The sequence below is a fragment of the Drosophila miranda genome, chromosome XL (assembly GCF_003369915.1).
Source record: "Drosophila miranda strain MSH22 chromosome XL, D.miranda_PacBio2.1, whole genome shotgun sequence".
In the NCBI taxonomy this organism is placed as follows: domain Eukaryota; kingdom Metazoa; phylum Arthropoda; class Insecta; order Diptera; family Drosophilidae; genus Drosophila; species Drosophila miranda.
Genome location: NC_046673.1, coordinates 1546629 through 1570365, shown reverse-complemented (window position 1 = coordinate 1570365; position 23737 = coordinate 1546629). Strand labels below are relative to the sequence as shown.

Here is a 23737-nt window from a genome sequence, read left to right as displayed (position 1 = left end):
CAGAGAATCGATAATGAATTTGTCCTCTTAAAAAATGATGAGGTTCTTTTTAGTTTATTAAAAACACACAAAAGCCCTGTCCATTTCTGGTATACATTAGGACAAATAAAAGATTTCAACAATGAATTAAAATATGAATAAATTTTAAAATTTGCACAAGTACTGCTTATATTGCCAGTTTCGAATGCATCATGTGAAAGAATTTTCTCCGAAGTGAACTTAATAAAAACAAGTACAAGAAATAGATTTAAGAATATAAATGTTTCAAATCTTTTATATGTGACACAAGGTCTAAGGAAGAACAACGGTTGCGAGAATTTTGAACCGAACACTGAAATGCTGTTAAAAAATTCCAGCGACATCGTTAGTGACGATAGTAATTAGTATATTATTAAGAATTTATTATTATTAATAAGTCTTATTAAGACTTAAGATTATTAAATGAAATGAATGAAACAAATATTTCGAATAGGCCAATCAAGTAGGAAATAGATTCACCAATCCTAAAAAATGATGTGGGCATGGCTAAATCTTCCATATAGCTGATATTCGACGAAAGATCAAAATTGAGGGAATCGTTGTATTTGTTAAATCGGTAATGGCCCGGTTGACAACATTTAAATCCTTGTCGCTCACATTCAAAAAAGTTAGATTTGGCGCGCACCACTCGTAACCAATCGATAGTATCGATAACCGAACTTGAATCGGGTAAGGACCTCTTTTACCCGATTGACAACAATGAGTCTCATTCCATGCACACATACCTTGGGGGAAATGGATGTTATAGAATTGTGAATATGTTTGTCATCCCAGGCAAAAACAATTTATTTTAAATATATTTTAATATTATTCGATATTATTTTCAATATTTCAACGATATTTTAAAGTTTATTTTCTTCTTGTAGGGACCAAGAATAGGTATCAGGATCGAGATATATATACAAAACACTCATCATGTACATGAATATGTCTAAAAAATGTCAATTTGAGAAAAGGTCTTTATTAGTTACGTTTTATCTTTATATCAATATATATACTTTCATATAAAATTAACAAAATAGGGTATACAAAGGCCTATACTACGGCTTACACGCAATATAGCGACTCTTTTTTTGTTGAACTTTTTCGTTTAAACCTTTTTTTACAATAAATACAAAAAAAGCAAGGATTAAAAACTATCCAATCTTGTAGAAAATTTATTCATTAATGGGATAAGACTATGTGGGCATTGCTGAGAGATTTAGTTAGTCAGCATTATTCAATGGAATATCAAAATTAAGCAATATCCTTTTTCGTTTGTTTTAATTGACCTATTTCGCTACTTGTTTTTTTTTTTTACTTATTTCGCTAAAACCATTTTTTACGCAAAATGCAATAAAAGCAAGTATTAATCAAGCAATCATCAATCGATTAAAATATGATGGCATGGCTAAATATTCTATATAGCTAGTAATATTCGACGGAATATCAAAAACGAGGAGTATGTATATAAAATAGAACTTGAATTCGTCAGTTTATTTACGGTATATTTTGAAAATGAGGCGGTATGTTTTGGTATATTTCTGAGGGTCGGACGGTATATTTTATCGATAAGTCCGCGGTCATACTGCCCAGCTGTTCGGCCATACACACGCACGTGCTGCAGCGTCGCCTTCTTAACTTGTATTTTCCATATTTGGCTACTGTTTTGGGACGCCGTCCCCTCCGCACTCCACACTCCGCACACCAAAAGCTGCTCAAACATCGCCGCACAAGCCGCCGAAATGGGCAAGAACAAGCGCAAGAACAAGCAGCAGCAGCAACAGCAGCAGTCGCCGTCACTGGCCCAGACGCCAACGCAGACGCAGTCGGAAGCAGCCTCTGGATCCGCTTCGGGGACGACCTCGGCATCGGGCTCCGCTGCGGGTAATCAAACAAGCGACAGCCATAGCGTTCAGGACAAGAACAAAATCGATGGAAAGCGCTTCCCCAGCCTGAGTGGCCAGCGGGGCGAGCTGAACGCACTAGTTGTGCGCCTCTTGGAGCTGGTGGCCATGCAGCCGGCCAATCCTAACGAAGAGTGGAAGCAGTATGTGGAGCTGCAGCTACAGCTGCAGCGAATCATGGTGCTGGAGGAGCCGTTGCAGAAGGCCGTCTGCCTGGATGCCACCGACGACCAGTCGCGCCAGGCCAAAGTTACCGCGTTTAGCGAATGGGCCAAGGCGGGCGGCGTGAAGACCGACTGTCTGGAGATAGCCATCTTTCCTGGCTATCAGCTGGGCCTGCGTGCCACCCAGGACATCGCCGCCGAGCAGCCAGTTTTGAGCGTGCCACGAACGCTGATCTTCTCCGAGGAGCACTTGCCCGAGACCGACCGCAAGCTCTTCTGCAACTTTCCTCTGCTGACTAACTTCAACCTGGCGTACGCCCTGGTCATCGAGAAGGTGCGCGGCCCGGACAGTGTCTGGCGTCCCTACATCGACGTCCTGCCGGCTCGCTACAACACCGTCCTCTACTTCTCCATCGAGCAGATGCAGCGGCTCCGCGGCACCGCTGCCTGCACCTCGGCCCTGCGCCAGTGCCGCGTCATTGCCCGCCAGTATGCCAACATGTACAAGTGCGCCCACATTCGGCCCGACGCCAGTAGCGCCTCCTCGATGGGCGTGCTCTTCACCCAGCACGGCCTCTGCTACGAGCTCTACCGGTAAGTGATCCCATTCCGATCTGATCGAATCTTCTCCGAATTCCTGCAATAATCGATTTGTGGTTCCTTAACAGTTCCCGAATCGCGCCTAAAACACTCTGCTACGATTGTTCATTTAACATGGTGTGTACCTGTTGAAGCACACTGTTATCAGCAATGAAAACCTGCAATGCCTGTGCTAACACATTGCTACAACAGTGCAGCTAACAGACCGGCAATCCAGTCGATTTTGCAAAGTATCTTTCGCACTTCTGCAGCTGCAGCTGTTTGCAACGCACGGAAGGAAGAATCTCCGACCCTATGAAGTGTATATGTACATTTTTATATATCCCTGATTATCATAAATGGGCGATCAGATATAGCCGTCCGTCGCTCCGTCTGTGTGTTTCTATAGAACTTTATCTTGCACTTTGCACAGAGGTCTTTTGAAGTTTTGAATAATAGTGTGGATAATATATCATATCAGTATTCATAAGAACGACCGGTCAAAATTTGTGGGAGAATACGTTTGTCTAAAACTGCCTCAAAATGAGTTTTGAAAGTGAGTTTGCTATTCATCGAGGGCTGTTCAATAAGTCGGCGACTCTATGAATGAAACATAGGTTCTTGGATAAAGAATCATTTTATTTTTAAGCAAGTAGAACTCTTTTTATCTCCTTGCTCTTTGAACAACGTTTCGCCAATTTTGTATCCGGAAATTCGAAAACTCACGGACTGTGCTTTTAAGATGTTCCAGATAGTTGTCGCCCAACTTGGGGGGTATACAATCTTCGGACCGCCGAAGTTGGATTCTTTCGTGGTTTTTTCAAAGCTATTTAGCTTCTTCAGAGAACCTTCTCTGAGCTGCTATATAATACTGCTGCTATAATAACGATCCCTCGATCCAAAGATCGAACCAAAGTTACATTGGATGAGTGCCTCTCAGTCCGTCGGAGAGGTCTGTAGCCATCTGGTTTTTTTTTTGACCTGTCTGAACTATGTACTTTGTGTCGATGTCTCTATGTCTATGTGACTTTACATATACGAATTTCCCCCTATTTGATAGATCTATGTATAGATCTATAGACCTGTAGGTCGTGGATCTGCTTCCCTCTCTGGTGTTCCTCGCTTTTGTGATGGGGAAATATTTGGAAGTCTTTGCCACAGTTTGCTCTACAGTTTATTTCTCAAAAAAAATCAAATTCAAACTTATTTACATACATATTTGAGCGTTCTTAAACATACATATTTTTATATTTATTTGTATATCTATGTATATACTCGTACGGTCGACAGATATTCTAGTGTATAGGACTCTGGAGTGAGCGGGGGGTGGATGGGGGGAATGGAGGGGGCATGGAAAGTGGGGTCGAGGCTGGTTGGAGAAAATCAAAATCAAAAGTGCCTGCAGCTAAAAAATAAATCAATTCTCTTATTGTTCTTGCAGTGCACTGAACATTTATACTATTAGTGTTGATTTAGTTGTTGTTGTTGTTGTTGTTGTGCTTGTGACCACACCCATCTATATATTTGCCCCAATCTAATATGAAATTCCCTCTTTTATTCGAGTATTAAAATTTGGTTTCTTTTCTTTTTTCGTCAGTGCCAAAGAAGGTGTTTCTTTTCGATTCGTTTCGTTTCTTTTCATTTTAATTCCTCTTAATTTTTGTTCGTTTAATATTTATTGTCCTCATAAATGGTTTTGGTTTCTCGAATTTCCTTATATGGTATTCGATTTGGGCTCTGTGCTGTGGATCGTGCGAACACAACTGTACTGTATTTTATCTGGCTAAGATTCTTTGCTACTTCTATTCGATCTATAAACTTTTTCGCTTGGTGATTTAGAAACCCATTGGAATGCCGTGTCCTATGTATGTATGTCCTGCTCGAAGGAGTCGCAATAGTTGATGGTCTATAGTGCTGCGTAGATCTGGTGTAGTTCGAAACGACAGTTTTCCGAGCTTACAGACAAAGTACAGAAGCGTTCATGGCCATGAGACAGTGTTGAGAGGGATGTCTTTGTGATGGGCTTTGTCTCTGTTTTCTCTTCTTTTTTTTTTAGAAATTCGAGCTTGGAGCTTAGGCTTGCGAGTGGGTTCCGTCCCACAGCTATGTAACGCATTGTACATATGTTTATGTATGTGTGTGTGTGTGTATTTTTTCTTTTGCTATGTTTAGGTTACTCGAAATTTGACCACAAAAAAAATGTTTCATTCTTTTTTTCTTAAACTAATCTAATTAATCATATAAATTGTATTCTCTCTATCTCTCTCTCTCTCTCTATATATATATATATATATATATATATATGTGTCTGTGTGGTGTGTGTGTGTGCGTGTGGGGAATCTGTGGATGTATTTATATGTATAAAACTTGGCCTAAACAGCAAAACCTATCGCCGGTGATCGCTCTTTCGATAGTTGAGTGAGCCTGCCTAGAGCCTAATAATCGAACGATTTGCGCAATGTGTCGAAGAGATACTCCTGCACCTCCGGCGAGTTGGGGTCCATGGTATTGAGCTTCTGGTGAGCACTGCGCAGCGACAGGGCCAGCGAGGCGGATGCCGAGCTACTGGAGCTACCACTGGCCACTGCTCCCTGGGACCGTCCACACAGCGCTGCTGTGGGTGGCGGTGCACCGCTCGCGGTGGTACCCGCTGGACCAGCCCCGGCTGTCGTGGTCAGGGAGGTGGCAGTGCTCAAGGTTGACGATCCGTCGCGTGTGAAGAGCATGGAGCTCTGCCGCTGGAGCTGGTGGACGGGCGTGCAGCAGGAGACGGCAGTCGAGATGCTCGCAATGCCCATTCCTGCTCCACCTCCTGCGGCTCCGCCTCCCGATGGCGATGACGCTGCCGCTGCCGCCTCTCCTCTGCTGGAGCCAATGACCAGTTCCTCCATGTGGTGGCGCATCGAGGAGCGACGCGAGGCCGAGGCGCCCGTCTGGGCCATCTGGGGAAGCTTGCTCTTCATCGCGTTGTAGGTCTTCAGATAGCTGCTTTTGCGTCGGCGATGCTGCTTCCAGCGACAGACCACAAAGATCACCAGGAAGGTAGCCAGTGCGGTGATCACAATGGCAGCACTGGCCACAATCGCCGACCGAATGCCGGACGGCATACTAGCGTATAGGGTGCCCAAATGCTGTTGGGACACCGAGGTGGCCGCCGCAGCTGCCGGACTGCGATGGAATCCGGGACCGGAGAGCTCCAGGTCGAGAAGATCGTGAGCCCGGGCCACCTCCTCTTCGATCTCATCGATCACATTGTCGTTCGGTGCCAGCTTGGTGTTGGCCAGCTGCGAACTGTTCAGTCCTTCGCCTCCTGCTCCACCGTAGGGACTCACGCTCAGGTCGATGTCGATGCTGCTGGGCTCTTGCTCATCCGGCTCCGTGTCCACCTCCACCTCCTGGGCACTGCCGTTTCCATCGAGCAGCAGTCGCGGCGGTGGCAAAAAGTAGGGACTCCGCTCCTCGGTCGCCGTGGACAGGGAGGCCAGAGCCAGCGTCTTCCACGAGGGGAAGAACCCGAGCGACTTCTCTCCGCGTGAATGCTGCTGCTTGTGCTGGCCGTTGAAGGATACTCCTGCTGAGGACAATGATGATGCGGATGCGGATGATGTCGGTGCATAGGCCGGTCCTGCAAATAGACGAAAGCGAGAAGCGGAGAGATGGCGGGGGCGGGAGAGCAGACAGACAGATTGGATCAGGGATAAAGCTTTTTTGCGTCTGTGTTTATCTGTAATTGAGTGTGTATATGGTGTGTATGTGTGTGTGTGTGCGTGGCGTGTGCGTGTCTGTGTCTGTGTCTGTGTGTGTGCGGCGGTTGCAGCGAGCTGTCGCGTGTGTTGTGTCTAGGATTGCCGGGGGACATTGCAACAACTGGCTGTGGGGCACACCACCTGTGTATTAATCGATCCATTCATGGGGGTACACTCCCGACTATCGATACATTTTCAATGAGCTATCAATGAGCGATTCGATTCATCTTACGGATTGATAATCGAACCATCATCTTTATCAATTTATTCAGAGTATTGAGAGTTAATGAGCTTGTGTTTGAAATGAATATTCAATATTTAACCGATACTCTTAATTTACGAGTACTACTGGTATTCCTGGCGAGCAGCTCCGCCTGGCTATTGCCTAGAAATGGTCATCGGTCAACTCGGAAGCATCGATGATGGCTATCGATACACCTGTGAGAGGGAGGTGCGCCCCCTGCCAGCCGCCATTCGAATATCCCTCGCACTCCTAGCCGTTACTTACGTGTGCTTCTGGTGTGCTGAGCCGCTGCTGCTGCCGATTGATAGATAGACTGATTGATTGATTGATTGAGAGGCCGCGGCTCAGCACAGCTCAGCACACTCCAAACAAACAACAAAAGGGGGACGGGACACTCGCGCCGACCAACTCACTGCCGCCGCTGGTGCTGCTGGCGTTGCTGCCACCGCTGGCGCTGGCGTCGGAGCCGCAAGGCGGTAATACCTCGGTTGCCGAGCTTCTCGCTGTCGTTCGGCTCGATGTCTATGATTGAGGTGAAGTAGCTGGAGCCCTGCGAGTCCGTCTTGATTTCGTCGGGCTTGACGCTCTTCAGGTCCATCAGGTTGAAGTGGGGGAAGTTCTCAAAGGCCGTGACAATGTCCATGTTGTCCTGCAGCACCACCTTCTGGCCAGGGTAGAAGCGTGAGTGCTCATCGCCCCCGCTCACGATTGTGGACAGGTGCAGCTGGCTGGAGCCGCGCTTTCGGTGCTCGATCAGCTCCTCGAGGGTCATATTCCGCTGCTCGAGCACCTTGAACAGGCGGTTCCCCGAGCGTCGATCCTCGATCAGTTCCAGGAGATCGGTGCGATCATCTACGTCGTCCACCAGACTCACTGGCGGCTGCTGTGCTGGTGCAGACGATGATTCAGTGGACGGTTGTGGTTCGAGTGGAATCTGGGCTTGAGATGGTGCTGGTTCTGGTGCGGGCACTCGTGTGTGGTGCGTGTGGCTCTCCACCTCGTCGAAGAAGTTCTCTAGATCATCATCGTTGTAGTTCAGCTCCTCACTGGCATTGCCTGGCTGCGGTGGTCCCCCTCCTTCTCCTGCTGCTGCTTCTGTGCTGTTGCTCTTCGCCACTTCTCCCTCCGCATCCATATCCACCTGCACATCTTCGATGCTCTCCACAACATTTCCATCGTAGTGGTGGTGGTGGTGGTGTTGGTGAATGAAGTTGTCCTTGAGCCGCTTTTGGCTCTCCTTGCTGCTGGCGGTGCGCAGCCGGTATCTGGGATTGTTGGTGGTGCTGGCCGTGCTGGCTGGGCTGGCCGGCGATGGGGAAGGTGCTAGTGGTGCCTCCGTGTGGGAGGATTCCCCAGACTCCACTTCGACCGAGTCTGGTTCAGGCTCGTCCTGCTCCTGCTCCTGTTCTGGTTGCTGATCCTCTGACTCCTCAATGCTGTTGGCCAGGGTGCTGGTGAAGATGGGCGTGCTCGTGTCCACCTCCTGCGTAGTGGTGGTTGCTGCTGTCGTGCTGCTGGTGATGCTGCTGCCGCTGGTGGTGGCAGACTTGAAGAGCCCCGGAGGTTTCAGGGTGGAACGCATGTGCTGCCTCTTTTTGTACAGCGGCAGGCGAGTGGTGCTACTGCTGCTGGGTCCGACCGTGCTGGTGGCGGTGCTGCCAAGAGTGTGCAAAGTGCGCCTTGTGGTGCTGCTCTCCCGCGAAGAGCTGCCGAAGAGCTTCAATCGCTGAAGTGTTGGAAACTTGGCCCTGGTCCTCAATGACTCCTCCTCGTCGCTCTCGTTGCTGCTGCTTTTGCTGGTGGCGCTACTGCTGCTGCTGCTAAGGTAGGCAGGGGGCAGGCGGCGCACTCCCTGCTTGCTCTGGTGGCTCTGCTTCCTGTGGGTCTCCCCCTGTGGCTGGGCGGAGGAGGCCGGGGCTATGGCCGTGGTCTGGAGGGCCAGCAGGGCATTCTGCTTTCCCTTGAGCAGGTCGTCCAGGGAGAGGTTCTTTTGCTGCAGGATCTCACTCAGGCTTAGGCCGCCGGAGTTCTTCAAGATGTTCTTCAAGTCCACCGATGTCTGCAGCTTGACTCCAGTCGGCGCATCCTGCTCCTTCTTGGACTGGCCGTATGGCCGGCGATAGGCCTTGCTCGGACTGCTCGCCTGGACGTTGGCATCCAGAGGGCTGCTGTGGGTGGGCTCCTGCCGCTGTCGCTGCTTGTCCCTCTCCCGTTCCAGGGCAGCCATTGGCTCCCTGACTAGAGGCTGCTTGCGCCTCCTGAGAGCCTCCGCATCGTCCTCGACATGTCCACGCCAGTAGGCCGAACTCGAACTCGAACTCGAATCCGCACCCGAGCCAAAGCCAGAGCCAGAGCCAGAGCCGGCTCCCGTGTCATCCTCGGTGGCCCCCATGGGGGCCATCGGCAATTGGGGTCGACGCTTTCGCTTCCGCATGCCCACTTGGGCAGTGCGACGACGACTTCCATTGGCGTTTCCGTTCCCATCGTTCCCATCGTTCCCATCGTTGCCATCGCTCCCAGCAGAGCCCTTGCCATCCTCCACAATCAGTGAAACGCCTGTTTGCAGCAGCTGCAGGAGAAAAAGATAGAAGACACGTGTGAGAGGAGTGTTGGCAGAGCACGGGTCTTATCAAATTGCTTTTGCTATTATTATTTCTATGTGTGTGTAGGAGTATGTATGTGTGTGTTCTTATAGGTTTATCGTCGGACTGATTGATGGACCGGATTGATTGATGGCACATCTGTACATCTGGCCCGCATTTTGATTTCGATTCCTCCCCCGTTTCACTTCCTCTTATCCTTGTTTGCTCCATAGATGTTAATGCTCCACGAAGGGGCTGCCGGACGCCCAACCCAAAGGAATAGTAATGGTGATTGACCTTTGGAACTTGCGCATTCAAGTATTGCATTCAACTTATCGTAATTCTTAGCCAGCCACGGCTGCAAGGTTTTACCTTGAGTGAAACGCGATCGGGATACCATTTATGTACCTACATACGCCGTACACATGTGGGCGTGAGTTCTGACCTGGTGGCCGTTGACGGATGCCACTGCAGACTGATGCAGTTTCAGGTCCAGGGTCCGTCGAGGGTTTCCATGTAATGCTGCTACCGATTTGCCATTGCTGATATCCCTTACCGACACACACTGGAGGCGGCCTGTTCTTCCGGCCCCCCCCCGCCCAGATCGTATTCCATCAACTTCGCCGACAACTTTGGAACTGCTTCCAGAGCAACTTCAGGCTCTTTTATGCTCACGTAATTAATTTTCAATTAGGGCTCAGAGCAGGAGCCCAGGACGGAGACAGAGACAGAGCCGGAGCAGGAGAAGGAGCAAGAGCAGGAGCAGGAGCAGGACGATGTGCTGCCGCTCAGGGGCTGAGATAAAGATGTGTATGCGATTTATGATGACAAGCACAGATAATACATTGTGGATACATGCGGGTGTACATATTGTGCGATGTGTATGTATTAAATTGATTAACTGCCGGACGACCCGGGGCCCATCATCGTCCGCATGTAATCAGACTAATGCAGATTCCTGATACATACATACATATGTATGTATATGCAGGCATATGCGAGCGATGTAAATCCATCTTCGAGTAGTGCCCCTTGAGGGGAAGATGGGGCTGGGCTGGGATACAAGCTAATAGTGCGGTTTTCCATTGAAAATTTGTCGGTGAATAGCTTTTGACCCGTGCGTGGCTGCGATGGTTGCATGAATAGGATAGTAGATGGATGGCAGACAGAAAAAAAATAATTGGAGAAATAATTAACCCAAAAGCTAGTGACAAGAAATGCCAGGAAAACGAAACTAAATTGTTGACAAAAAACTTTACTTGGCGACGGCAACAAAAACTCATTACACTGAGAAAAGGACTGTCTGTAAGAACACTGCAAGTTTTCCCCCAGTTGCGAAACGAAACTGCCACACAATGCAAAAATAATGAAGAAAATCGGGGAGCTGGAGAGCCGAAGAGCCGGAGAGCTGGAAAGCTGGGAAGCTGAGAAACGAAGAATGACACAAACACAGAAAGACAAGAAGTCGAAAGAAAGTCGAAAGAAAGTCAGGCATAAGCCTGGGAAAATCGAATCAAGGAGAAGGGAATAGAGAATGCCGGAGACCGGACCATTACATGCATTTCTCTCACGTCATTTGCCGGGACATCTCTCTTTCCTCCACTGTCTGCCTCCGCCTCCGCCTCCGCCTCCGCCTCCTTTCCATCTCCCGGCTTCAATTTTTTGTTCCTTTTGGTTTTCCTGTTTTGGAAATGCCTGAAAGGAGCCGAGCCGTCTGTCTATGCATGCATAATGAAGGTGGACCAAAAAGAGCGACATGAGCCGGCAATCGGATTGTATCGCAGCAGTCTCAACTTGTCCAAAGAACAGACGCGCCAATTTCAGGCCAATCGGAGCAGGCAAATAGCCATGGTTCTTACCCGGGCTTATACACGCATTGACCAGACCAGGGAATTAAATATGTACAGCTGTACATCTAAAGATAATATTTGTGTCACCGAATATAACGACCGCACTGAGAAGCAGAAATATTTTCTGGGGTAAAGGACTGGCTTTGAAAATGTTCCGATCCCATTAATGAATCCAAGGCTTCAAACCACGGCAGAAAGCCAAATCATGGGGGAGAAGACGTCGACAGCTTGATTCTCTTAAAAATGAGATGCGGAAGAGTTTATTAAATCAATATCATCCTTGGGTTGATATCCACGCACAGAGCCATGCGGCATTCGGCATTCGGCATGCGGCATGCTGCATGCTGGGACTGGGGTTTCGCACCATAAGACTGCCAGGACACACACTGCGAGCCTGTCATGCCTGTCAACGGCAGGCGCTGGCTCAGTAGGATGCTGCCAACATTGTTTGCCGTTTTTTGTGGCCTAGGCGGGTTAGGCAGCACACAGTCTTTGGGGTGTAGTAGTCGATAAGTGTCAGGTGAAGCAATGATTTTGTCGTCGATAGGGGTCTCCAAAGGTGGGACAGACACTCAGACAGGCAGCCAGCCCTTAGGCAGCAAGTACAGATATCAGATATGGCCGGACAACAGAAGTCACCAGATCCAATAGTCTGTCTACTTAGCGACTTAAGAGCGCATTCAAGCTCATTTATCCGCTTAACTGTGGCAAAGGGAAGTGGCAGTGGCATTGGCAGTGGCAGGAAGAATGAGACTTATGAATGCTGATTAACTTTTGCCGAGGTAAAGTCGGCTCAAAGAACCTGAAGCCCGCACACTCACTCGAGTCTCTCCAGCACTGGCATTGCCAGCTGATAACTTATTACTTTTATTAAAAATATTCGCCCACTTTCAGTCTGTGGAAAGCGGAAAGTAGAAGTTGTGTCCCGCCATTGGGACACAACAGCCAATACAAAGGAAAAGGTTGAGAGAAAAAAGTTGATAGAGATCCTCGTCCTCCTTTTGCTCCCTACTCCTTGGGACTTTCGCAGAGTTTTTTTGGTGATTTCACAAGCCAGAAATAAATACAGCCAACAGAAAAGAGCCAACTTCTGCCTTCTGCTGGTGTTGTTTTTCTGGTTTCGGTTTCGGTTTTTGTTTTTGCTCTGATTCTGGTTTTGGTTCTGCTCTTGTTCATGGTGATTTCTAACAAAGTGAGTGGCGGCGAGGCCAACCCTTGGCCTCCTCTTTAACCACTTCAAACAAGTTGCTGCTTTTCATAATTAAATTGGAAAATTTATGCACAATTAAATGGAAAAGTTTTCTTTGTGGTCAGGCTGCGGAAAACCAAAAAATGCATGAGCAAAAAGCTTTGCGACTGCTGATTTCTCAGCTTTGCTTTGCCATCCGATCCGATCTCTATTCTCGTGTGACCATCGTTTTTCTCATTTTCGTTGCAGGTGGGCAGTGTCGACGGTGATGACGCGTCAGAATCTGGTGCCTCGTGAGCTTCAGGCCAACGATGACGGTGACGACCTCAGCCAGTTGCCCATTTCGGCCTTGATACCCTACTGGGACATGGCCAATCACAGGCCCGGGAAGATAACCTCCTACTACGACAGCGGTGTCCACCAGATGGACTGCACGGCCCAGGAGGCCTGCAAGGCTGGCGAGCAGTTCTTCATCTACTACGGCGATCGATCCAATGCCGATCTGCTGGTCCACAACGGGTGAGTACATAACGGATGTCCCAATGATCGCTTCTTTAAAGCATCACTCTCTTGTTTCTCACAGTTTCATAGATGTGAACAACCGGAAGGACTACGTAAAGATCCGTCTGGGCCTGGGTCTCTCAGATGCCCTGGTCGAGCAGCGGGCCAAGATTCTGGCAAGACTTAACATAGAGCGGAAGGCGGAGCTTAGGGTGCTTCCGGCTCCCGATTACATCTCCGGCGAGCTGCTGGCCTTCGTGCGCGTCTTCAACATGAGCGCCGACCAGCTGGAGCACTGGGGCAGCGACTTGGAGCGCGCCGTAGATCTGTTGCACATCGACTGTGCTTTGGAGACGGATCATGAGACGCGCACATGGCAGTACTTGTACCAGCGGCTCAAGCTGCTGCTTGGCGTCCTCGAGGCGACTTTCAAGGAGTCGGACGAACTTCAGCAACTAGAGAAAATACAGCTTACGGAGAAGCAGGAGGTTAATAAGGAGCTGCCGGGCCAGGAGATCGATCTACTGGTGGTGCAGTACCGCCGGCTGGAGCGTCGCATTCTCACGGATGCCCTCGAGTATGCCCAGGAGCGGTGCAAGGTCTGAATTGCTCAGACCCCCTAAGATTAACCAAACCAGATGAATTATCTTTCGAGAGCATCACTTACGAAATTCGAGTGGCCATCTAAGCAGGAATAACTCATTTAGCAGTAACGACAAACCGCTTTTATTTAAGGTTAATTTATTTTAATTTCAGTTGGTTTTTTTTGCAGTAGATCTTAGTCGTGAAACCAAAAGAACACTTCTTCATTTATCGGTTGTAGGCGGTATTGATCGACTATCAATTGCACTAAACCGTCTTCACGATAATCTATATTGAAGTCTGTCTCGATCTTAACTCTTTTGTGCACAGCATAAGCCACGCCCAGAAATATGATTATGAATCTAGTTTCTAGCGATTATTTGTTTTGTTTTGTTTGCTTTTTATTTTGATTTCATTTAATATATTTTTTGTTTTCGAAAATAAATATGAAACTAAATACAGCACTGCGCCGTATTTTTTAATAAAACGGGAAAACAAAATTGAGTGAGACCGCACACAGATCCGCCTTCTATTTTCCGAACAGCTATGCCAAAAGACAGAGAGGGCAAAAGCATGCGGCACTAATTGGCTGCGATGCCACTTACAGTGGGGAGCAAAAGTGAGTACATACTCATAATCACTGACTTTCGCCGCCCATAACAGCCAAACGAATAAAGCCAAGCAAACCAAACTTTTTCCCCATATAAATACTTGTATTTTTAACAATTCAACAATAGTTAAAAGAACGAATAAGAATTTTTCAAAGAATGAAAGACAAAAGAAAGAAATATGCGTCTGAGCATGTCGCAATTTCATCGATCTCGATCACAAGAGGGAAGAGATGAAATCAACAAAGATAATTGGAACGGAGTCATTCGTTCCTTCGTCTCTCATTTGAGTACGAGCCATATACTGAATATTACCTTCATCCGAAAGTGCTGATTCTAGCTATGGACAAAGAGTGCGCTCAAATGCGAACATGAGGCAGATCGTATGTGTTGCGCATCAGAAAATTGAGAATTGAGACACCACAAGAACCATTGATCATCGGAGATTTAAAACTTGAACAATTAACGAAAGAATGGGCACCCATAACTAGCTTGCTGACAAGCGGCTTGAAAGCCGAACTGTACCTACGGTTCCAATTCAAACGCTTTTCATTTCCTATTCAATGAAATTTAATTCGATTCGCAATGACAGTCAATAACCTGCAAGGCCAAACGACTGACAAAAAATATCGTATACACGATTGCTCTTCAAAATGAATATTGATAATTTGAATGACCAATGGCCAACTCTTGCCAAAAGACTCTGTTGGGGCGAGTAACAGCGACTCGAACTCATACACGTATAATACTTCACTACGTTTTATTCAAGTTTAAAGAGCTAAAAGCTTATTGATGACCTAGCGCACGCTTGATTGCAGATTAAACAGCCGAGTAACCTCTTATGTTGGAAGAATTGATAAGCTTGCAACTTGTGGTGCATTCCCTACGGATTTGTGGCATATGGATGCGTGTCTGTGGGTATGTCGCTATTCAATTGCCAATAACTAATTGACTTGCCAGAGGTCCAGCTGTGACAGCCTCAAAAACCAATCAATTTGCAAAACTAATCCCCATACACCCTCTCAGATGCCTTCTGGTGTTGTACGTAGATGTAAAATATTTGATTACGATGTGTGCATGTGGGAGTGGATGTGTGTGGCAGGTCAACACTAGTGCTGGCGAAGCAGCAGTCCACCAGGCAACTCTAGTGGGTTAGTGGAATAAAAGTAAGAGATGCGAATATCAGTAGTAGTATCCTTTTGAAATGGGCCCATTAATTTGTTCTAGAGGCCATGTGAAGGCCAGTATGAGGGTATGAGGCTTATGAGGTTTGAATTTCTCCGAGAATCGAGGTTGTTTGCGCATAGCTTCCGATTAAAGTTCCTGTGCGCCCCTGTTGGACGCATCTTTCAGTAATGCCAACACCGAGTCGGCGAGTCTTCTTTTCCTTGCCCGTCAGAGAGCCGTTTGCAGTTGCAGTTGCGGGGCTCCAGAGTCTCGATGGCCGAGGGTCACCATCTTGCTTCATCGCCTTATGATCTCTTCATGACTAAATTGGGAGTTTTATTTTGTTTTGCTCATAATGGATCCGTATTGTATAAGAGTAGTGTCAAGTCATGTGACTGAAGCAATCAATGCTTTTTTGGAAGTAAAGCTAAAGATGCTCGTCGTTAAGATTACACATATTTCCATGTACTTGTCTACGAGTATATTTTTGAATATCTCAGGACTACTCTATCTAGCAAGAATGATTAGACTCGGGCTTCGACACTAGCCCATCTCAACGAGAGCCGGAGAGTCAGGTTACTAAATTAACAGCATAACGACAACCAAAACAAGAACAATACACTCCAAATAGCAGCTCCAAGTGATGTTAATAATGGAACCAATGAAGATGGTGATTCGGAGAATGATTATGATGATGTTGCTGCGGCTGAATATTTGGAGCTGAATACGAAACCGTAGAGGAGAGCTGCCAAATTGCAATAGCGCACACTTCGGGAATGTCATTAAAATGACTCGACGACCCACAAAACCCAATTCCTGAATGCAGTTGGCCCAGTCCAGGGGCACTACTCTTCTTCTCATTCCCCAGGAACCCAGGAACCTCGACTGACATTTGATTTGACACTCGAATAGCTATTTTCCGCATTCAAATTTCGCGTGCCACATCCAAACACCCGCCGGAGCCGCACCTGCCCCACTCGACAGTTGCCACAGAGTTGGCACTCAATTTTCACGCTCGTTTGGGGAAAAGGTTTCCTGAGTGGGTGGGTGTGGGGGGGAAAAGTGTTTAGGCAGTTGATTGAAATATTTGAAATATTCGAATGGGCTGGCGGGGAACTGGGTCGGGAGGGGCATCGGAGGGAGGGGCGGATGGTCATGGGCATCGTTATCGATTCGGTGAGATTCGGAACTCTGAACTCTGAACTCTGATCTCTCCCTCTCTTTTTCCCTCTAACTCTGCTAATTGCTTCCACAATTTTGTTGTGCCGGCCAAGCAATTAGCAAATGGCAAATGTCCTCCGATCCCAAACGACTCTGCCCCTCTCCAAAACACTTTCCGCCTCCCCATTCGGGTGGTCACAATGCAAACTTAAGCTGCTTAAAATGTATGCACAGTGGGTCATAAAAATGATGACCGCCCAGCCCCGAACAAAAGGCGAACCAAATTGTTGACATTGCGTGTGCCACAGCACCCACCAAGCTCGTGCAGGGTGCTCCAGACAGAAGTATCTCCGGTATCTCTGCTGCCTTCCAGTGTTTTCTGGGCTGGAACACGAACATTATCCGTAATTATCGGTAGTTTGCTCTCTTTTTTGTTAGTATTTAACGCCTCGAATATGAACTTATGAAGTATTCAAACGCTCGGTTCGATGCTTGTTGGTAACTGAGTTGAGTTTGCATAATATTTATTTAGACGATCCGTAATGCCGATGCTAAGGTGCTTAAGCAATCATTGCCTTTGCTCTTCAATATCGAAGGCAAGCTAAGATTCTCTGTCTTGGTAGTTCAGGTTCTTGATCCGACCTCGAATTAGGTAATCGTTCATCGTTCATCGTTCATCGCTCATCGTAAGATAACGATCGTGTTTGTTTTTCAGTGATTAAAGTTTTTAAAAATGGCACTCCAAAGAACTTTAAAATACATTTTCTTTGAGCTCCTTGTGACTGAGCTCGTATAACTTTGTCGACACCCTGTACTTGAATGAATTAGTGCCGGATAGTGTTCGAGTGTCTTCCTGTGTATGTTTCTCCTTGCGTACGAGTATACGCGTTATTTGTTCGGAAACTGTTGCCAACGGCTGGAATTCCTTTTGTGTGTGTTTTGCCTTTTATTTTGTTGTCGGAAATAAAGCTAGGCGTGCTGCCCTCCCCACTCACGACTCACCACCCACAATCACACGCAGCCCCATAGACCCGTGGTTAGGAGCATGTTTGCTTAAATCCATGCTCTGTCTCTGTCTCTCTCTCTCTCTCTCTCCCTCTCCCCTCTCCCTCTCTCGTTCTCTGTCTCTCCCTGCAGAACTGTATAACTGTACAACTGTACAGGGGTACCTCCCCCTTAAGCACTTAAGCGCATTTCCATAGATTTTAAGGCGATTTGATTTTCAACGCTCATTTGCATGCGACCAATTGATGTTATCGTTGTCACCATAGTGTTGTTGCCGTAGTGCTCATGTTTTTCGGCTTGTTGCTGGTTGCAAGTTGCTGCTGGCTGCTGCTGGCTGCTGCTGGTGTTGCCATTATTAAGTTATGCTCTCTGGTGCCGCTTTGTGTGTTGTCAATTGATTGCATTTATTTGCTCAACTTAAACGTTTCGAAATTGGATTAGTTAGCCTTTTGACATTTGCAAAAGTCAGAACAACAACCGAAAAAACAAATATGAACAAATTTGATCTTCCCATTGAGGGAAGCCAACTGATGTCAGGATGCATACTCGCAAGAATCGGCTCTTAGCTCGATGTGGAAATATTGGAAAAACCTTAATCAATCAAATCATTGCACAGCCCAAGCGATTACAAAATATGTACCATCGCCTCTAACAACGTCTGTGCGAGTCCTCTGAAATTATCTGTTGTCGCTTCGCATTTTTCTAACTCTCTGCCCAAACTGTCGCCCTCTAACTGGTTGTATTAAGCCATCGAACAATAAAACCCTTAATTGAAATCTAACAATCTAAACTCAGGACTCAGGAGTTGCCAAAAAGATGCCAAAGAGATGTATAATGAGTAGTGCTGGTGTGCGTCTGTATCTACATATGTTATCTGGAAGTCTTTTAGTAGCACAAAAGAAGCGCTGCCTATCCTAATCCAACCCCCTGCACTGGTGTATTCTTTATCACTTGATAAATCTCTCCATGTCCAGCCACACCTGTATGTACATAGTCCGAGCTAGTCCAACCAGCACAGGTGGCTCTGTTACTCCTCTGAAGCCAGGCTATGTCCATTTCATAGTGAGCAAATTTCAGAATCACATGTTCTTCTGTCCACGTGTCTCATTGTGTAAGCACTCGTAATTAGTGGTCTCTTGCTTCTAGTTTCAATGCATTCGAGGCAGATTACATTTCAGTCTTTGGAGCATTTTAGTCAGCTATAGATATCTGTGGGCATCGTTCTTTGCTTGCCCGAGATGGGATTATCATTAATTGAAAAATTTTCCAGGCGGACTTGAATATTTGCGGGATGTCGATTTAAAATTTTGGCTGTGTTTACTTTTTTCCTCCACATCGTTATCCTGGCCAACCGTAGTTTCTGCGCTGTCTTTGACTTTGGCGTGCATTCGACTGGAAAATAACGACCTGGAACATTAACGACTAGCTGGCATTGCCATGGGTAAACTGTAAGCGAAGAGTGCATTCTTACAGGCGTCTCAGAACTTTATATGTATAAGGCTGTTACAGATTAAAGTTATATATTCGGATGAGCTATTATTCTACAGCCAGTTATCGTTCCTTGTTTCACTTCTGACATTGCTCTACATACTTTAAAGATGGTCTGCAGTTCTCTGGCGCACTTTGCACACATCCATAAATCTAATAAAAAACGGCAGGCCAGGAATCCCCCCACACTGTTGGCAGCGGCGCGGAATTGGTTCTAGTGCTTTTGCTGTTCTGGTTCTCCTCGTTTAGCTGCATATTGCCTTGAAGGCTGGCGAACCATTCAAGTAGATTGTAATCTGCGTAAGTGTAAGCGCCAGGAGGCGCAGCAGGTGAAGCAGGTGGAGCAGATAAAGGCTCACAGTATGCAACAAAAGGTGACAGGTCAAACAGATCTAAAGCCAAACACAAATCCTTTTGTTTTTAAACAACTGATTTGTTTCGTTCTCGTGGCTTTGGATTCTAAGAGTGTTCCTTCCATGTTGTCTTCTTTTTGTGCAAGTCTTTGTTCCTTTTCGACATTTTGAATTGCATTGAAATTGCTTAGGGACCTCTCATGCATATTCCGAAACGCATCTTGTTGCTTACTTTTAGGCACTCGGTCCCATGAAGCAAGCATGAGGCAGAGGAGGGGCAGAGACAGAGACAGAGACAGAGGCAAGGGAAGAGAAGAGACAGAGACAGAGATAGAGGCACTGTCAGATGGCTCTAACAAGGTTAAGTTGAACGGAAACTAATTTGCATAGCACGTGACTGTACCCCACCAGAGTTGCTGCATCGTGTTTGTTTGCAATTAACTCGGCCATTGTTGTCAGCATTGTTGCTGCGCGAAACGAAGCAGGAGAATCGCGACTAGCAGGAGAAGAAGCAGTCCGAGGAAGAGAAGCAGAAAGGAGGCAGGGAGAAAAAAGAGATGGAGATTCCTGCACTTTACATCGGCAATACCCACGCAGCGAGTGCTACTTATTTTATTTGCTAATTGCAACACTCAAGACAGGCCAAGTGCAGGAGACGGCAACGACAACGAAGACGACGGCGACGACGGCGACGACGGCGACGACGACACGACGACAACGACGACAACGACGACGACGACGACGACGACGACAAGTGCTCGACAAGTTTGTTGCAACAAAGACAACGAAGACGAGGCCAGTGGCAGTGGTTGTTGCAGAAACAGAGGCCGATGCACAGGCAGCAGGCAAACAAATTAAAAGTGACGCATTTTCCTCACTTCGTCTTCGCTCGCCAAGTCTTCTCCAGTTTCTCCTTAAACAGGTACCCTGGATTGGGGGAGTTTTGTTAGACGCAAGCCACCCTCTGCAGACATGTCTCTACGCACATGTATTTCTAGATCTCAGGAAATATGTACCTATAAATGCCGGAAACTGATTCGCCTTTTGTGTTTCAGATTCGAAAACATCCTTTTTATTTGCTAAACTCGTTTAGTTGCTAGCCATCTACAGAACTACATAAACGGTAATCATCCCTTTCCCCAGTTTGTAGAGGACATTCCACCAATGGGTAATGTGTAATGGGTAATGGGTAATGGGTAATGGGTATCTCTTTCTACGACACCCTTTTGTTGCAGCTCTTCATTTTTATACTTTACCTTGTCTCTGCTTCCAGTAGTGGCAGCAACAGCATTTACATAATGGGAATGGAATGAGGTAAAACAAAAACAACAACAACAGCAACAAGAACTGGGGCTGCACTTGCGTAGGTGCTGACGCCGTAGGCGTGGCATTAACCTAAAAAGCCAGCAACAACCTGACGACGTTTGTTTTCTTAGGACCCTTGAGATGGCCAGAATTCAGAGGCAAAGAAAAGCTAGCGACCTGAAGTGCAGGGGACGCGAAAAGCGAAGGAAAACTCGCAGTTCTGCTTACTATTTGTGAGGGTAATTAACATATATTTTCACTCAGCTCAAGCAGGGCGTAGGGACAATTTGTGGATCATTGCAACGCAATTAGCATTTTAGGTTTAGATTCGCGAAATGGATCCATTCATTCTGTATGATCTTAACTGCACAGGCCGGGAAAATCAAACTTGCTGGGTTTGCTTCTCGTAGGCCTACTCGTACAGTAACTGTATTACGTTCGTATATGATGAGATGTTCTATATAAGATATACCTCATGTATGTATATACTCGATGCATCACTTAGCAGATCCTCAGCTGTTGATGCATCGTCCCCACCGCTGACTTATGGCATGAGGAGCATAGCTCGCTGATATAAATTAATTATTAGAAGAAAGAGTGAGATCTATTCACATTCTTGGGAAAAATGGAACAAATTTGTAGGTGCTAGAGAGCTTAGGAGCCCCGCGCACTTCGGGGAAGAGAATTTCATGAAATGGTCAACACCATTTCCCATTCTCTCACACATATCTTAGTCGCAATGTTAGCTATAAAACACTTTCCCCTGGTGCTTTTTTATCATAAAAGATACACAAGTAGATAGTTTGTACAACGATTGATTTCCAAAATGTTGGTAGCTTTCCTCGTCATCAAACACACAAATCAGCTATTCCCCAGACGCAACAACCTGCGTCTGCCAGTGTGAACGCCTGTTCTGTGTCATTGCGTCTATTCCGATTTCGATAGGAAACGCGCCTAGTGTAAAAAGGTGTAAAAAGGTTTTTTAGCCCTTTCTTTGTACAGTTTGCGGGATTTCTTCTTTACTGCATGAATATCATCGATGTTCTCCGCCTGACATAAACAACAGTGTCCTAATAGCCTTAAAAGATTGGCAGGAAAGGGCAAAAATAAACGAATATTTCGAACAGACGCACCTGCGTTCGAAAAGGACGCAACGTTTTGCGACCACTAGTTCCCCATATCATTCTTATCTTATGTAAGAAACTGTGTCTCCGGCGAGACGCAAAGGTCCATGACGCAGCCGTAGCCACCTATCAATCATTTTTAGCTCCAGAAAACATTTCCCACCACCCATGCTCTCCCGTTTATCAGCATTTTGCAAAACTTTCAGATGTCACTTAAGTGACGATTAGGTCCACTGACAGTCTGTCAAGAACGAGGGATTCAAGAGATTGTCTTCGCTATGTTAATAGCACGATGACCTTTGAGGGAAGATGGGCCAGAAAGATGGGCTCCACAAAGGGCCTGAGAACATATTTTTATTGCGTATTTTGGGCCGATTTGAACTATCGAAGCATGCACTCGAATGCGGAGAGCTTACATGCATAAGTCATGAATAATAACGTCTTGGGCCGGTCAAGGGGAAGGCATATTTCCGCATACTTTTGGACCTCAATTAATAATTGAAACGACTTAAGCATTTTAAGGGCCAGACCGACTGCCGGCCACGTGCATAAACACTCTCCATAAATCGTTCAGTTATGCCCAAGCACAATTACGTTCTGTCAGGACTGCCCTGGCCCAAGGAGAATTGTTTCATTTTGCTGTTAAATCTGTAATGTGCACATTACGCAATCAAGCAACAAAGCAACAAAGCAACAAAGCAACAACGCAGCAAAGCAGCAGCAGCAGGAGAGCCGCACAACATCCTTTGGGAGCAGCAGTGGCAGCAAATTGACAGATCTAAGGGGATCCGCTGGGACGGACTGGGTGGGGCAGCGTCCTCAGCGCGGCTTCATCTGACAGCTGTCTGGCAGGAGGCTCTCTCTGATAAATGAGCGAAATTGCACAATTTTTCACCTTATGACAGCTTTATAAATATTAAATATTTATTAATTGAAGACCATTAACGTGTTTTCCCAGAACCCAAGCACGCATTGAGGCTTGCCGCACTTGCTGGAGCAGAGTAAAATCCTTTTATACGATTCATTTATTTGTATTTTATGTCACTGATTCGTTGATTAGGAAGTTACTCATTCGCTATATGACCTCTTGCTATCCCCATGTATTTCTTTTTAGCAACTTTCCATCTCTGGATGAGTTCGCTACCTCACTGGACAATCCATGTAGAATTTAATCACTGACTGATCGTCTCAGAAACTGCTTTTCACGGTCCCTCTTGGCTCTAGATCTCATTGTTCAATCTCTTATTCGAACTTCTCTACGTCCATGCAGAGTCTGGTTCAATAGCCAGACGAGACCCATAACAAATAATCGTAAATAACTGCCTGGAAAAAGAGACGAATCTGCAACAAAATGGCGTCAACTGTCATTTCCGCTTGTCAAAGCAGAAAAAGCAATATGGCCTCTGTCCGCTGGCGAGGGCCCAGACCAGCCCAGACCAGCCCAGACCAGACCAGACCAGACCGAAGCAAACCAGGCCAGATGGGAGGGAGGTTGAGGTCTTCATTAACTGCAGTCAGACTGGGGGGCGTCCTCAGTCATGTAACACATGAGTCACGAACACACACGAGCACTTTGCTTGCGGTGTTTTAATTTGTTTGCCGCACATTAAATCAATTAATTTATGTACATAACTCAATACATTCTAAGTATTAAATGCGATTAAATGCTTAAACGAATGCATAATTGATTAATCGCTCCACTCGTTGCCAACGATGAAATATCTTTCAATTCTCGAACACACATATTTGCATTCTGAGCAGTGGACGACCGAAAAGAGAGCAGTCCAACGATTTATGACCACGATTAAAATGACAAAGTGCACCTATTTGCTGGATTGATATTGATGTTCGCGTTGATGGTTGAATTGTAGTGGAATCTGTGCTGTTTTTACGCTTTTTCAGTTTTTCAGTTTTTCCGTTTTTCAGTTTTTCAGTTTTTCAGTTGTGCATCAAGCTCTGAACAGGCCCGAACAAGTTGGGGCCTGTCACTAAAGGGTTCCGATTTCGATTGACCAAGCCAGAATGAAGCCCCCATAAAGTATATGTTTTGTTGTTCTTGATCAGCATTAAAAGTCGAATCGATATAGCCAGAGAGACTGCTAGTACTACTCAGGGACTACTACCTTCGTATAAAAGGTTTACCCCGCTCTTTAAAGTGCAAAGG

At 46.5% G+C, this 23737-nt stretch overlaps 2 protein-coding genes across 5 annotated transcripts in view; one reads left to right on the top strand and one right to left on the bottom strand.

The window, feature by feature from the left end:
* Positions 1-1597: 1597 nt before the first annotated feature.
* Positions 1598-13826, top strand: LOC108162469 (actin-histidine N-methyltransferase). The gene is made up of 3 exons (XM_017297221.2): positions 1598-2683; positions 12529-12798; positions 12863-13826. Exons 1-3 carry the CDS (start codon positions 1764-1766, stop codon positions 13383-13385), a joined length of 1713 nt encoding a protein of 570 aa, XP_017152710.1. The 5' UTR covers positions 1598-1763; the 3' UTR covers positions 13386-13826.
* LOC108162452 overlaps positions 3825-23737 on the bottom strand; it is an 82185-nt gene continuing 62272 nt past the window's right edge. Inside the window, exons 1-3 of one of the 4 annotated variants that reach the window (XM_033388733.1) lie at positions 9649-10442; positions 7142-9227; positions 3825-6293 (exon numbers count right to left, since the gene is read on the bottom strand). In XM_033388733.1, coding sequence (XP_033244624.1) covers positions 5104-6293; positions 7142-9092 — 3141 coding nt within the window. In that variant the 5' untranslated portion in view covers positions 9093-9227; positions 9649-10442 and the 3' untranslated portion in view covers positions 3825-5103. Of the gene's footprint in view, positions 6294-6922; positions 9228-9648; positions 10443-23737 lie in introns of those variants that run through there. The other 3 variants (XM_017297206.2, XM_017297198.2, XR_001775574.2) reach the window with 3 other exon arrangements.

Bases quoted from the DNA above. Each gene is read 5' to 3' on its own strand.
- LOC108162469 (XM_017297221.2), top strand. From the start codon at position 1,764: ATGGGCAAGAACAAGCGCAAGAACAAGCAGCAGCAGCAACAGCAGCAG. The intron at 2,684-12,528 runs GTAAGTGATCCC...TTTTCGTTGCAG, and splicing joins CTCTGCTACGAGCTCTACCG to GTGGGCAGTGTCGACGGTGA. The intron at 12,799-12,862 runs GTGAGTACATAA...TGTTTCTCACAG, and splicing joins GATCTGCTGGTCCACAACGG to TTTCATAGATGTGAACAACC.